This window comes from Centrocercus urophasianus, unplaced genomic scaffold, assembly GCF_019232065.1.
Source record: "Centrocercus urophasianus isolate 14NV4802_14NV808 unplaced genomic scaffold, USGS_Curo_1.0 seq_73, whole genome shotgun sequence".
Taxonomy (NCBI): domain Eukaryota; kingdom Metazoa; phylum Chordata; class Aves; order Galliformes; family Phasianidae; genus Centrocercus; species Centrocercus urophasianus.
The window spans coordinates 306,961-322,368 of record NW_024885344.1 but is presented as its reverse complement, the minus strand read 5'-3'; the positions used below and the strand labels follow the sequence as shown (position 1 = coordinate 322,368).

At 40.2% G+C, this 15,408-nt stretch overlaps 1 protein-coding gene across 9 annotated transcripts in view; it reads left to right on the top strand.

Moving 5' to 3' along the window:
- Nucleotides 1-15,408, top strand: part of TNRC6B (trinucleotide repeat containing adaptor 6B) — a 127,090-nt gene that overhangs the window by 93,406 nt on the left and 18,276 nt on the right. For 7 of the 9 annotated variants that reach the window (XM_042837599.1, XM_042837602.1, XM_042837597.1 and 4 more), the window contains 6 exons: nt 525-2,852; nt 3,721-3,879; nt 7,964-8,142; nt 9,309-9,383; nt 10,622-10,667; nt 14,882-15,030. In XM_042837599.1, coding sequence (XP_042693533.1) covers nt 525-2,852; nt 3,721-3,879; nt 7,964-8,142; nt 9,309-9,383; nt 10,622-10,667; nt 14,882-15,030 — 2,936 coding nt within the window. The remainder of the gene's footprint in view (nt 1-524; nt 2,853-3,720; nt 3,880-7,963; nt 8,143-9,308; nt 9,384-10,621; nt 10,668-14,881; nt 15,031-15,408) is intronic. The other 2 variants (XM_042837603.1, XM_042837605.1) reach the window with 1 other exon arrangement.

Below are 15,408 nucleotides of genomic sequence, written 5' to 3'. Positions count from 1 at the left end.
ACCCATAAGGACCTCTGAGTCCAACTCCTGGCTCCACGTGGGATCACCCAAAAATCAGACTGTACGCTTCTTGAACTCCATCATGTAGTCTCCTACTTGACTATACAAACATGCATGCATAAAAGTGTGTGCACATATATATTCTTGTTCTGCGCATAGTACGATTTCATCTGTTTTTGAGAAGTCTACAACTAGTGCCAGTAGTGACCATACAGGTTCATTTAGTGAGTTGCAGTCGTTGTGTTGAACTTGAATCATCTGGTCTGTAAGACACAGAGAGACTTAACCGTAATTCAGATGCCCGCAAACTGCTTCTGGGGAATTTCTTGAAATGCATTTTTAATGGTGTTTTCTAGCTTCTTGTTCTTCCTAAGCAACTTTGTGACATGTGCATGAGAATAGGATCAATGTATTAATCGAATCGATAGTCAGTGGTGTCAAAAACGTGATGTTCAGTGTTTGTAGAGAGTATTGAATATTAATGGCCTTTTGGGGTCTTTTTTATGCTTTTTTTTTCTTTTTAGATTCAACAATTGGAGGTGCTGCTGCTTCAAATTATGCAAATTCCACTTGGGGTCCTGGAGCCTCCTCCAACAGCGGCACCAACGCCAACCCAACTCACATCTGGGACAAGGTGATTGTAGACGGGTCTGACATGGAAGAGTGGCCTTGTATCGCCAGCAAAGATGCTGAGTCTTCTTCCGAAAACACCACCGATAACAACAGTGCCTCGAACCCTGGCTTGGAGAAGAACACTCTGCCAGGAAGCACCACTAGTAACAAAGGAAAAGGAAGCCAGTGCCAGTCTGGAAGCGCTGGAAATGAATGTAATCTTGGGGCCTGGAAATCTGATCCCAAGGCTAAATCTGTTCAATCTTCCAACCCTGCTGCCGAGAGTAACAATGGACTAAGTAATTGGAGGAACTTGACTGGACAAGATAGAATTGGTTCTGGTTCTGGCTTCAGCAACTTTAACCCAAATAGCAACCCGTCTGCTTGGCCAGCACTGGTCCAAGAGGGCAATTCTAGGAAAGGGACTTCGGAATCTGATAGTGGTAGCTCCAATGCACAGATTAGCACAGTAGGTCAGACCTCTAGGGAACAGCAGTCAAAGATGGAAAATGCGGGTGTTAACTTTGTCTCTGGCAGAGAACAGGCTCAAATTCATAACACTGATGGACCAAAAAACGGAAACACTAACTCCTTGAACTTAAGTTCACCAAACCCTATGGAGAATAAGGGAATGCCCTTTGAAATGGGCTTGGGGAACCCTTCCAGGAGCACTGACACCCCTTCACAAAGCACTGGAGAAAGAAAGACTGGGAGTGTTGGGTCTTGGGGTACAGCTAGGGGGTCTTCTGGAACTGACACAGTCTCTGGACAGAGCAATTCTGGAAACCATGGGAACAATGGAAAGGATAGGGAGGACTCCTGGAAAGGAGCTTCTGTTCAAAAATCTAATGGGTCAAGAAGCGATTCTTGGGATAACAATAACCGGTCTACGGGTGGTGGGTCTTGGAACTTTGGCCCTCAGCATGCAAATGAAAGCAAATGGGGTGAAGGGAACAAATTAACATCTGGGGTCTCTCAGGGAGAATGGAAACAGCTGTCTGGGTCTGATGAACTGAAGATTGGAGAATGGAGTGGTCCAAACCAACCAAATTCTAGCACTGGAGCATGGGACAATCAAAAAGGCCACCCTCTTCCTGAAAACCAAGGCAATTCCCAGGCTCCCTGTTGGGGAAGATCTTCCAGCTCTGCAGGAAGTGAGGTTGGAGGTCAAAGCACTGGAAGCAACCACAAAGCAGGAAGTAGTGACAGTCACAATTCTGGACGCCGATCATATAGGCCTACACATCCTGATTGCCAGGCAGTCTTGCAGACTTTGCTGAGCAGGACTGATTTGGACCCCCGAGTGCTTTCAAACACTGGCTGGGGCCAAACACAAATTAAGCAAGATACCGTATGGGATATTGAAGAGATGCCACGGCCTGAGGGGAAGTCTGACAAAGGAACTGAGGGGTGGGAGAGCTCTGCCACACAGACAAAGAACTCAGGGGGCTGGGGCGATGTACCCAGCCAAAGCAATCAAATCAAGTCTGGATGGGGTGAGCTCTCAACCCCAACAGAGTGGAAGGACCCCAAAAATACTGGAGGATGGAATGACTATAAGAACCCCAATTCATCTAATTGGGGAGGGGGAAGACAAGAAGAGAAATCATCATCTTCTTGGAATGACAGCTCTAGTAAGGATCAGGGGTGGGGTGGACGGCAGCCTAATCAAGGATGGTCTTCTGGAAAGAACGGTTGGGGAGAGGAAGTTGACCAAGCTAAAAACAGCAACTGGGAAAGTGCAGGAAATAAGCCAGCATCTGGTTGGGGTGAAGGTGGGCAAAATGAGATTGGAACTTGGGGTAATGGTGCAAATACAGGCTCTGCTTCAAAGGGTGGTTGGGACGATTGTAAAAGAAATTCAACGTGGAACGAGACGGGTCGACAGCCCAACTCCTGGAACAAGCAGCAGCAGCAACAACAGCAGCAGCAGCAGGAGACTTCTGGTTCCTGGGGTCCACCGCCACAAACTCCAAGTAATGGGCGACCTCCGAACCCAAACTGGAACAGCGGACCACAGCCAGCTGCCCCCAAAGACGAGGAGCCTAGTGGCTGGGAAGAACCTTCTCCACAGTCAATCAGTCGGAAAATGGATATTGATGATGGCACTTCAGCGTGGGGAGATCCTAGCAGTTATAACTACAAGAATGTGAACCTGTGGGACAAGAACTCACAAGGAGGACAGGCCCCACGGGAACAGAGCCTGCCTACTCCAATGACTAGCAAATCACAAGCATCAGGTACTCATTCCTTTCTTCAGCAAATTTCTATGATCGTAACCCTTCTGCGTAAGAGGTACACTTGTAGCCTATAGCTAATAGCATTATTTCGTAATGAAAAGCCATTTCTTACTTGCATGTTTGGTCCTGAATTCAAGTGTCATTAATTTGAATCAAATAGTCCTTTGCTTATTGTGCCTTAACTTTGATCTGAAGACTGGTCAGCTTGCCAGTAAAAAAAAAAAAAAAAAAAGTGTTAGCTGGCAAGTATTCTATCTGGGAAGGGTTGAATTCTTACAGAACTTTTATTTAATTACTAGAGAAACAGGGAAAAATTCTGTATTTGTTTTGAGTCAAAAACTGTTTGCTTTGAAACATGGTTAATAGCAGTTGACACTGCATGAGCATGTGGTTTAGTTTCTTAGCTCAATTTGGTTCTACTGTATGATGAAGAATATTTAGCGAAGTATTTTCTTCTTTGAAATAATAATTACAAAAAAAAAATAATCAAGAAATCAATCCTACATAGCGTGGAAATAAGTGAGGTGTACTGTTATGTTCTTAGTTGTTCTTCAGTATATGAAAACCCCAGATGGTCTGGTGCTTTCAATAAAAGAAGTTCACCAGAAGACAAAATAGGGTTAGGTTCATATTTAACCTGAGAGAAGAATATTATTCATCCTTATGTTCTTTTTTTTTCATACCTGAAGCTCAGAGCCCACCATGAACAGTTGATACGAACAGTTTTTGATTCTGTTTCACCCAAGCTATTGAGACCTCAGAGTCTTCAGCAGACGTAATGCAGTAGAATAATGACATGGTGCTGCACTGCAGTAAATAGTTCGTTGTCTAAACGGTCTGTAATGAAAACTCTTTCTCCTTTGTGCAGTCTGGAGCAAAAGCACTCCGCCTGCTCCAGATAATGGTACGTCCGCCTGGGGTGAGCCAAATGAAACCAGTCCCGGGTGGGGTGAAGTAGATGATACAGGAGCATCGACAACAGGCTGGGGGAATGCACCTTCCAACGCCCCGAATGCCATGAAATCTAGTGAGTATAGGACAGATCCTAGTTCATTTGCAGTGGTCCTGGAGACTTCTAGCGTTTGGCTTTTTGATATAGGTCACCCATGGAGGAATTGTTATCTGAGGCCTAGAAGCAATGCTGAATGTAATGTAAGATATTGGTGGATGAGTGATTAAGTGCTTACCAATGACTGGATACTTACCTTTAAGGTAACGGAGACGTTCTTCACCTAGGTGCTTAAACGGACAGCTTTGATTTGTGCAAGTGTTGAAGCACTAGAGCATCTGAGCAAGGAAACAGTTCTTGTTCTCACGTCATCTTTTCTCTGTCTGCACACTGTACAAACTCTTTACGTGGTAAATTACCTTTTCTGATCACATCAGGAAAAGGAATGTGCAGTTTATAGAAACATTTCACAGTAGAGGTGTGTGAAGTGCCTTTGAATGGACTTTCTTGCTGCATGAATGTGAAAAACTCATAAATCGACCTTCCCCTTGTGGCCTAACCTAAATGGCTGAATATTTCCAGATATTACCTGCCTGCAGCTATGCTTCTCCATGAATGAGATCTTTTTAAAAAAAAATTACATTGAAGTTAGAATCCTACTGTATCAAGTTTGATTTGTATGGAAGTTATTCCTGATGTAAACTGTTGGTAGAACTTCTGTTTCGCTGCTCTTAAGGAAAATGGGACAAACAAAGCAATCTCCCTCTGATACAGCATAGCAGTGTTATAGCCAAAGACTGTGACTTTTGGTTATTAAGGTTCCATTAGGAAATACTGATAATACTCACTGTTTCTGAACTTCAGTGGTTATACCAGTGGTAAGATTTTGCAGTGACAAGTTACTCTTACAGCATGTGATTGTCTGGGGTGAAATGCTGTGTAAGGATTGTTTGCTGTTCTGTCATTTGCTCTTACCCACACTCAAACAATTAGGCTATTTATGAAACAAAACTGGAAAATTCCAGTAACATCTACTGAAACCTTTATTGGGTGGCCGTGGTGCTTCTTGTACCTATCAGACAAATTTGGCTCTTTTCAGGATGCTAGAATTTTTCTGGATGGATCATCTTCCTTCCTTTGTGAAAAGGCACTTAAATGTAGCCAAAATAAGAGCCTCTGAGGTATTAAGAATCCATTTAAAAATCCACAGATTTTTTAATGTTCAAAATAGTCTTCCAAGACTACAAATAGTCACTTGCTTGTCTTAGCTGGTCTGCATATGGTGACATAACCAAAAAGCTACAGCATATGTTTATGTGCTTTGTATATAAGCTGTTTCTGCCTCAGGAAGAGCAAAATACAGGGGGTTTTCCCTGTGTTGGCTGTTAAAATATGTCACCAGCATTAAGAACTGGGATCTTCGTTCTCCTGTGTACTGTGAATGCTCTATCAAGTCCTTTCTAATTGGCACCCAGACAGAACAAAGGAGAAAACGACATTATTCAGTGGACTAAGGGGAGATATTTCGTATCTTGGGTAAGCTGGAAAAGGAAATTTGGCAAAAAGCCTGCAAAGGTGTAATTTATGGTTGAAAGTAAAGAGAGGAAATAAAGACTAGCATCAGCTGGACAAGAAAATTACAGTTGAGAGCCAAAGAAGGAAGTGGGAGGTGAGGTGTGACCAAAAAAAACCCAACCAACCCCAAGAGAACTAAATGAGCAGAAAAGGTTGTGAAAATAGGTGTCCTGTATGTATTATGAAGAAGAGGTAGGACAGGAGAGAATCATGCAACCAAACAGCGTAGAGCTTAGCGTAGGAAAGCTGCTTGAAGTAAAGAAACGTGAGGCAGAGTAAAAGTTACCACTTGGGAGAGTGCTCAGTTGTACATTCAGAGAATATTCTGTTCTTAACTTTGCATAGGTAAGGTCAAGACAGAAATTGTGCCACTGCTGCTTGTGAAAGCCATTGGCATTATATCCCATTATTCTACAGTGCTGGCTAAGAGCAGTCCTTATTCACAGCACTGTTAACTCCGGTGGTAGGAGTCTGTGCAGTTGGTGTGAAGGTTTCAGCTTAACTGAAGTCATGTGAGTGTCCATATGATTCTGTCTCATAGATTGTGTTTTTGATGTGTTTTTTCAATCGTGATAGGTTTATATAAAAACTAAACGATGATGATAAGTCATGTGGTTTAAAGTCTCTGAAATGTTGATTTGCTCCATTATATCACATATGCTGTGATGGCTTTCCATGGAAAGAAGGGTTTTGTGTAGGACCTGAAATACTCCAAGCATAAAACGGGATTGATGGGTTTTTTTGCCCTGTGGTGTCATTACATCCAGTTGTCCAGCAACCAAGTACTTTTGGTTATTTGTTGAGTGTGGTTGGTGTGAGCTCCGTTTTGCATTTGATGAATAGAGGCACGCGGATTTTGAGAAAACTTACTTGGATTTTGAATTCTTTATCTGGCTAGCTAAGGATTGGAGGTTTTGCATTTACCTACCTTTGTGTAACTGCATGTAGCATTTCAATTGTACTGTGCTGTAGCTCCATCTGACCTTAAGTTGCACGTGCAGAAACTTGAGCCTAGTTCATTGCCTGCTTGTTAAAAAAAAATTAAAATTACAAAGTTTGATCAGCACTGCATAGGAATTCTCTGACAGGAGTTGTTTGGTTTTTTTGTGACAACATAATTGTGTTGGTACCTTCAGAGCTTCATTTTCTTACTATATGTCATTGTGCCTTCTCACTCAGCACGTGAAAAAAATAAAGCAGGAGCTCTGCTGACAAGGAAGGCTTCTTTCTGTTCTGATTCATGTTCAAGTGTCTCAGACCTGAGAGCTGTCAATGCAGAAAATTCTCTCTGGTCATGTAGTTAAAACCAGGATCATAGGACTATATTTAAACACTGGCTGGAAGTAAGTTAAAGCCTGTAGCTTTTTCTGTGTAAGTAGCATGATTAAAGGATCAAAAGGCAGATTTTTATGCTTGGGCCAATGTGGTGCCTAAGCAGGTCTGAGTTTTGGTACACAAAAGTGTGTCGAAAGGTTGAGTTTCCTGTGAAGTAGTTCAGTTGTTATCTGTGGTGAAATCTAAGGTAGCTCTTAAGTTGCCATGAAAAGCTGCTGTACTTATCTTCAGCCTGATACAGGCAGATTTCCCCTTGATAGATTAAATACATTTCCTGACTGCTATTTATATTGAGATTTCCTGCTACATTCTTATTCCTCATTTCCACTCTCGAAACCCAGACAATTGAAGGATTAGTGAAGAGAAGGTGATGATGGTAGAGTTCCTTTCTAAAGGAGATGAGTGCCTGGGGAAGAAATGCACAGATGGAGAAGTTGCAGTAGGAAGGAAAGTGGTTGGGCAGTGGACAAGAAAAAGATTTGGGCTCTTATTGGCTTGTTAGAAGACTTAAAATTCTGAGTTTCGTGGCGGCTGTTATTAGAGAGTAACAACAAAAGGAGGCAACAGGGACAAAAAGCCCTTAGCATGAGTTTGTATGATGGAACCCAACTTTCTGGTAATGATATCTCTGTTTGAACAGTACTGCTAATGAGTCTTTTTAGTGCTACTGTTAAGGCTGGGAATCAAAGAGATTTTTGAGGGATTAAACTTGTTTTGGTGTTGCTTATGTCAGAGCACAATGTCAGGTCCTTTCCTTCAGATTCTGCTTTGTTGTTGCTCTTTTAAGTTCTTCATTTCTGTGTTCTGTGAAAGGATTCAGCGTGGTGGATATGTGGTACAGTTTTAAAGGAAGGCAGGAAATTATTCACAAATCAGGAGTCAGAGTCCTCAGCACCCTTTGGATTTTTTTTCTTAAGTGTCTTTGGAGTCTTTCATTTACATAAGAAAGTGATCGGTTGACTTTTAAAGAATCCAAATGCAGCAGTAGTTGCAAGAGAGAAGTTTGTGTTGATCATTATTTCTTCTAAGGATTTGATGTTGCTTGAGAATTCTTGCAAAATAAGACATACTAACATGCCACCAGATCTCTTGGATTGTGGAGTCCATACACAAGTTTTTACTGCTGTTGGAGCGAATACACTTTTTGTTTTTCACTTTTTGCAGTTCTGACATTTTCAGCTAATGCAGCATCTAGTCACCTGCTGCATGGTATTGTGGGCTTGTTTTTGAGCTTCTCTTTCTTCTTCTCAAGGTTCTAAATCTATGCAAGATGGCTGGGGAGAGAGTGATGGGCCAGTAACAGGCACGCGTCATTCCAGCTGGGAAGAGGAGGAGGAGGGAGGAGTCTGGAACACAGCAGGCTCTCAGGGAAGCAGTTCCTCCCACAACTCAACAAGCTGGGGGCAAGGAGGAAAGAAAACACAGATAAAGGTAAAACACTCGAATGATTCATAACTACAGTGTTGTCTGAAAGCAGTGTGACTGATGTGTTAGAGCATTTCTAATAATTATTCTTTTAAGAGGTATCATACAGAATTCAGCTAGAAAGGTGCCTGGTAGAGCAGCATTAAAAATACGAGGTTTTTGGATTTGTTCTAATGTGTTACACCTGTTGTGACTAATAGGTCTGCCAAAAAGTGTCATATTCTCTTGCTATGAAGGCTGCAGAGCCATTGCTAAATGAAACTGAGCGGTTAGTATCTCAGGACTGTTGCTCATCTGTTCTTGGCACATCTGTTAAACTGCTGCTGTTCTGCTTGCATAGCCTGCTGGAGTTCAGAATCCACAGGCCCTTTGGCACATGCCCTCCAGTTTCTACATGGCTCCAGTTTCTGCTTGGATTTGGGTCTGACTTGTGTTTGTTGTTAAATTTCAGCCTTGACAAGGATCTCGGCTACAGTCCTAAATGAATTGCTTTCTAAGGCTTGTATACATGTTAAAGTTCTCTGTAACAGTAACATTTGATGTTGTATTAATATTAGAGGGACTGAGCTTTCTCTGCTTCTAATCAGATATTCAGGGCAGGCTTAAAAGGTGAGAGCAAAGCAATTTCCAAGGACGAGGAAATACTCTTGTGGGATGGTTTGGGGTTTTACAATTCCTATTTTGGAATAACTATTCTCATGAATTTTTTTCTCACTTAACGGTTGTTGTTTTTTTTAACCTCCAAAGGAACTGTGCAGGTTTTTTGGTTTTTGTTTGTTTTTTAAAATCAATTTGATTTCTGACTGATTCAGTTTTGACTTTGATTATCTGCATGTTGCAGTAAGGCCAGGTCAGCACAGTGCCCATGAAAGAGAGCCCATAGTGATGGGAAGAAAGCCAAGGAAAGATCTTTGTGATGGATTAAAGAATGTATTAAACAGCAAGTATTCATCTGCTTCAGTATACCTGGAAGTGTGCAATTCTATAAGGAAAAAGAAAAAGTGTTCCGTAAACATTTCCAGCTGCGCAAAAAATGTAAAGCTGTTTGTTACAGAGATAAATTTCTCAGATATTAGGATTTTCATTCAACACTTCGCATCGCAGGGATAAAACAGAATTTAAGGAATGGAAAAGATGTTTAAAAATGTCTGTTTTTTTTTTTCTCTTTTTAGTGCTCATTAAAAGGAGGAAATAGTGATTCATGGATGAACCCCATATCCAAACAGTTTTCAAATATGGGCTTGCTAGTAAGTGAATTTTTATGAATTTAATACATAATTTTTAAAAAAAGCTGTAAGTTTTAAATCGGTGAGATGATGGCTCACTTTCAAGTGTGTTGCTTTTTACCCTGCATTTGCTTTGTAGGCATGTTGCTCTAATATCAGTAGTAGCTGGGTATCCAGAACTTCTTGCTAGTAAGAATGGTTCCTTAAAAATAAAATAATAAAAAAAGCACCCACAAACTTACACACTTTAAAGCTGCTTTATGACAGTTGTAACTGGTGGCTTTTCATAAAGTGCTGTTCAGAACACTCCAGATAGAGGCCTCAGCTCATGGTTATATCATCAGACGTCTATGATTTTCCAGGACTCTTCAGGTTTCTGAAGCTCAGTCATTTCCCAGAGAAGCAGAGTTGCAACGCTGTGTCTTAATTATTTTTACTAAGTAATGTGCAGCAGGGTCTTTTTTTAGGACAGAAAGAGCTCAATATTAAATGGTATTTAAGGATGAATTAGAAAGGTGAGGGATGTCATGGAGAGAAAAGACCAATCTGCAAAACAGTATATTATAAAAATACCGACACACAGAAATGCTGAGGAACTTCTGATGTGGTCCCTGTGTCAAATATTTTACCAACTGTTGCACCACCTGTAATACTCTGATGCAGGAGCAATAATACTTGCTAGCAAAAGATCATAATGTAGAGACTGTGTGAGAAGCCAGGGCTGCGCAAACTGTCACTAACAGGGCGAGGATTAGTTTGTACAAACTTTTGGCTGCAAGGCTCAAACTGAGTCTGCTGGACCGTAGATGCTTCTGAAAGCTATGGGAACACACTGTCCCAGACTGCCAACTGAAGAGTAACTTGGCAGCGCATTTCAAGATTGGATGACTGGACGGGTCATGAGGATGAGCTATCATTTTGGCCGCTATTTTCAGTGTTTCTTCCCTTGACCACTGGAACATGAGGACAGAGGTTCATTTCACAGAGCAGCTGTCTGTCCATCTTTCTCTGTCTGTTTCTTGTGTTGTGTGTCTGGTTTCATTTCTGTAAACTCGCCACATACAGAGCTGAGGGGTTGGGATGAGGTGTGCCCAAACTGAAATCAGGAGTTTTTGTGTGCTAAATTATAGTTTAGAATGGAACTGCAGTTGGCACAAACATGTTTTTCCTTCATTACACCTTTAACCATCAAGGGCTCCTTTCAGAAAAATCCCTCAGCATTTCAAAGAAGTCAGAACTGACTTTCTTTTTTCTTCCAGAGTCAAACTGAGGACATTCCGGGCAATAAGATGGACTTGTCTGTAGGTATGTATGATTTAATTTAATTGAAATATGAGACCACATGTAGTATTTTCATGTAGATGATATGCTTTCCTTTGGAAAGGTTTGATCCTTACTTTTTAGCACTCCCCATGAGAGAGGGACATGGTGATAGATGCCATCTGATATCTTCGCTGCAAGCTTTGAATACTTACACAGCCAGTGCTAGAATGCAAAGTTGGGATGTATACCAGTATAGAACACAACTGTAACCTGGGGAAGGGGCATCCTAAGAGACTGTATTGATTTATGCAGTTCATGTTCATGGTCAATGTCAAGAAAGTGAGGGTCTTTCTTTCCTGTTGCTCTTGACAGTAGGACGTTCCAATTAGCTTAGGTCCCTGGAGGTGCTGCAAGTTGAGACTATCTGTGGTGATTTCTTCAGTTGCTTGCCTCAGGTTATTATGAATTATTTGCTCAGTAGAACCAGATTTTTCCCTATAGATAACCTCACCGCAAATCCTGCGCTGCTTAAGTGGAGTGGAGCAAGGGGAAAGCATGAACCTAAATGAGAAGTTGAATTTGACCACTTGGATTAACTGTATTACCTAATCCTATTTAATCACCTTGGAATTTGCCACGACTTTTTTCTTTGGCAGACTGTCTGCAAAGTAAACTGTCAGAATTTTTTTGTTCTCGAAATCAAGTTTGCTTTTACATTTTGTTTTTTTTCAGATTGTTTCTGAATAGTCGCTGACATTGTATTGTGGTAGAAATACCACACGTTTCTGAACTCTTGTGCCGTTTGAGCTGTTTCCCTGCAAGATCCTTAGAGCATATATTAAAAGAAATGATCCAATTTTAGAGTTTCTTTTTTTCTTTTTTATTGAGTCCTTTGGAGACTCAGTAAAGATAAAAACATAAACAGCACAGTCTTAGGTACTTAGAAACAGGAAGAAGGTCTCCTTCCTGTGTTCAGTCTACAGAATCTACAGAAGCAGGAAGGTTGCCTTACGTCCTTGCTTGCAAAGACAGACCTCGTCCAGTTAAAGTCAAATGTATGAAGTAGTTTAATTTTTGTATATGTGGATCAGTGGCAGTGGGAAGGCATCTGGTCTGATGCTGGCCCTCTTTGCACCAGAGCTGTCAACAGCATCGGCCACAGCTGTAGGCATCGCATCTTGTAATGGAATTGGGATTTTTCTCAACCAAAAAAGATTGATCGTTTGGATCATGCTTTAATCTTCATTAGTAGTGAAGTTTGCAATAATTTGCAATAATCGTACGTTTGGTATCAGCTCCAGTTTTAGTAATTTAATGCAATCTGAAGATTTTCAGTATCTCTTGGCTTAAAGAATACTGCTTTCTTAAAAGAGATGTTTTTCTGCTGCATCACACCGTATAGAAGATGAAAGGAAAGTTCCTTTTTCCACAAATTCTTTCTTCCTGTTAACAATTAAGGACTCCTTATCTTTTTATAGTAATTTATAGTTATGGGGAAAATAGCAGACCTTTTTTTCTATCCTCTTTGGCCTCTGCATTCAGACTCTGCTTGTGTCACATTTCTCTAAGTAGCCTGACTTACGCTGATTATAGTTCTTTTTATTCCTTGTCTCCAAATTAATTTGGATCCTGGAAACTTTCTGCTCTCGAGGATCTTAAAGCTATCAGACCTTGTGAGGAAGAGCGTTAGACACTCAGAATATTCTGTGAGAATGCTGCAGAAAGGTTGCATTATCTTGATGTGTTGCACATCTGTTCTTTAACATGTCCGTTAATGGCAACATCTCTGATCCTAGATACATGTGTATGTTATAGTTTGTATTCTATTTCAAAGAATAAGAATGTAACTGAGACTTTTCTACAGCTTTTGTGTTACTTTATTCTCTGCTTGGAAGTTCTGATCTTTTTTGCTTATGTTGCTTGTGAACAGTATAAGCTGTTTGCTCAGCCTATAATTACATCTAAACCTCAGAGGCTGGACTTTGTTATCAAGTAGTCTTGTTCTTCAACTGGATTTTGGTCATGTTTACAACATGCCAAGCTTTAGTAGCCAGATAGCTCCTGCTCAGTATTTTCCCAGTTCGTGGATAAATATGCATTGAACTCCATTAAGTCTGCGCTTGGAGACCACGTGTATCAAAGGAAGCGTAGGCTTTTGTATGCACAGAGTAACTTGGCTCTGATCATCACGCCTCTTAAAATAGGTCCAGTTGTCATAGTAATTGCCATAGTAATTCTTACTATGTGGGTCTCAGTCTTGTTTGAAAAATATGTTGCTTTGGTTGCAAGGTACTGTACTGTCCAAGAGAGAAAAGAAATGGATCAGTGGAATGCCTGAGGCAGATTTACTTGCCTGTTTGTTTGTTATCAGATCTCTTCAATAGGCAGCTTGTTGAACTTTGGAAATAGGAAATAGGATGCAGCTTTTATCTACTGACAAAAGTCCTGAGATGTGACGTTTGATACTACAGTAAGTAGCTTGTCAGGACCACTTAGTATTTTGACTTCTCATTCTGTTTGACAGCCACTTTTGTCTTCTTTCTTTAGTATATTAGAAGCAACCTCTGTAGATCATGAAATTCTCAACTCATCTGTAAAAACTGGGAAATTCATTTCCATTACTCTTGGTTCAAATGCAGTTCATACTGTATACAACTGTAGATACGTAACAAAGCTGTAACCAGAGTGTAACAATTCAATATGGCTGCTGAGTAGTCATGGATATTGTGACTTAATGGCAAAAATATAAAACCAGTGTCTTTCTGATGTTTTAGTTTTTGTGGTCAATTAGAAAACATATTGCAAACGTGTTTTTTTTTTTTCAGTATTACTTTTGCCACACTGGTTGTACTTTTTTTTTTTTTACCATATTGATACTTGTATGTATATACTTATGGATTTTTTTTTCCTTTATGCTGAGTGCATGTGGTGAGAAAGGTATTCTTAATACCTTCTTTTCTTCATCAGGCATGGAAATTGATCTTTCAAGCTCTTGTTTCATCTTCTGGTTCTCACAGTGTCTCTTAGAGCTGTTAGCAGTGAGGAGAAAAAATCTGCTGAAGTGTCTTCTTTTACAAAGATGATAAAACATTTAACCTGTTCGACAGTTCTTTATGTAGGTGATATTTGCTTGTGCCTAAGTGTTCTTGCTAATTGCAGAGGTGATAGGTCACTGTTCTTGTGATAAATGATGTTGAAGTCATCTGAGAAGATGAAGCTGGATCAACTCTCAAGGCTGTACTGAAAACAAAAACCCATGTAATTAGTGGTTGATTTCATAGGTCCTTGGCAGTAGGAGACCTATAAGTATTAACAGTGTGCAATAGGACATTAACAGGAGATACTGCCTTTGAGAATCTTTTTTGAGAAGGTAAGTATTTCCAGGATTTTACATTCATTAATTGTCTGCTGTGTATATTAAAGACTTCAGCGTTTGTCAGTGGTAGGGTAACGTGTCCATCACCAAGTTCCTTTAATAAAAGTCAGAAGTTTTGGCTAAATATGGTGACAGGCTTTTTGAACTATTCTTGTAAAGGCCATCTGTTCTACTAAACACAATTATTTAAAACCGAAAATACAAATAAAGCTTGGTTCTACCACTTAGCTTAGATTTTGAAATTAATGTGTTTTCCATTTACTTCAGCATAACACTGCTCATCTGATCCAAGTGCCAAGTATGACAGAAAGAATTGTTCTTTGACCGCGTTGCATGTAAGGCAGCAACTTCCTTTGGTCACAACTTGGCTGATGATATACTTGTAAAGAAAGATGTCTTGTCCACTGCGAGTGGTAGTTTCCTCATCTGTTATTAAAATCTCTTTCTCATGCTTCACTGCATTACTCAGTAAACAATGTCAGGAGACTTGAAGTTGTTTGAAAAGCGTCTCTTTCAGGTTGTGTAATTGCTACAGGCTGAGAGAGATTGATTACTTGGTGCAGGGAAGTTATGGTAGACCAGTAGATTGTTGTTGTTCAAGGTTTGAGTTCACATTACTGCAGGAGAATTTTGACCAAATTATTCATACTTCCCTGAATTGGTTTGTTCAGTCTTAAAATAAAACTTCCTCCTTTATTTTTTCAGCATCCTTTGGTGAGAACTGTTTGCTGTACTGAATTAGAAGATAAATCTGATTTATACAAGATGTAAATAAGACAAATCTGATCTTACAGACTTTTTCTTTGGCTGTGAACCTGATGTTATGCAAGGCATTGGATATGATTGGCACTAATTACGCTTTCTTTGTTCTTTTCTGCAGGTGGTCTCCCAGATAAGAAGTTCGAGGTAGATAAACGAGCCATGAATCTCGGGGATTTTAATGACATAATGAGAAAGGATCGATCTGGGTTCCGTCCGCCTAATTCCAAAGACATGGGAACCACAGATAGTGGGCCTTATTTTGAGAAGGTGAGAGAAATATCTTTAGATAAATTAAAATCAGTATTTGAGGTAATAGTTTTAATCCTACTCCTCTGGAAGCGCTAAAGATCCGGTCACCATGGATGAACTCAACAATGAAAGGTGTGAGGGAGTTATGTTTGTAGAATGGATGTGTTTATAAAACAGAGGAGTCAGGTATGTACAAACAAGCTAAATTATCTAGGTAGAAAAATGCTTTTTATTTTAGAATAGACTTTTTTTTTTTTTTTTTTTTTTTTTTAAATGATCAGGAAGGAATTCTTTTGTTTTTCTTGGAAGGGTAAATTACTGGTAGTAATGAAATTCATTACAGGTTTCATCACAGTGATTCTTTTGGTTACTGACTGCAGTCATCTACTGTAAAAA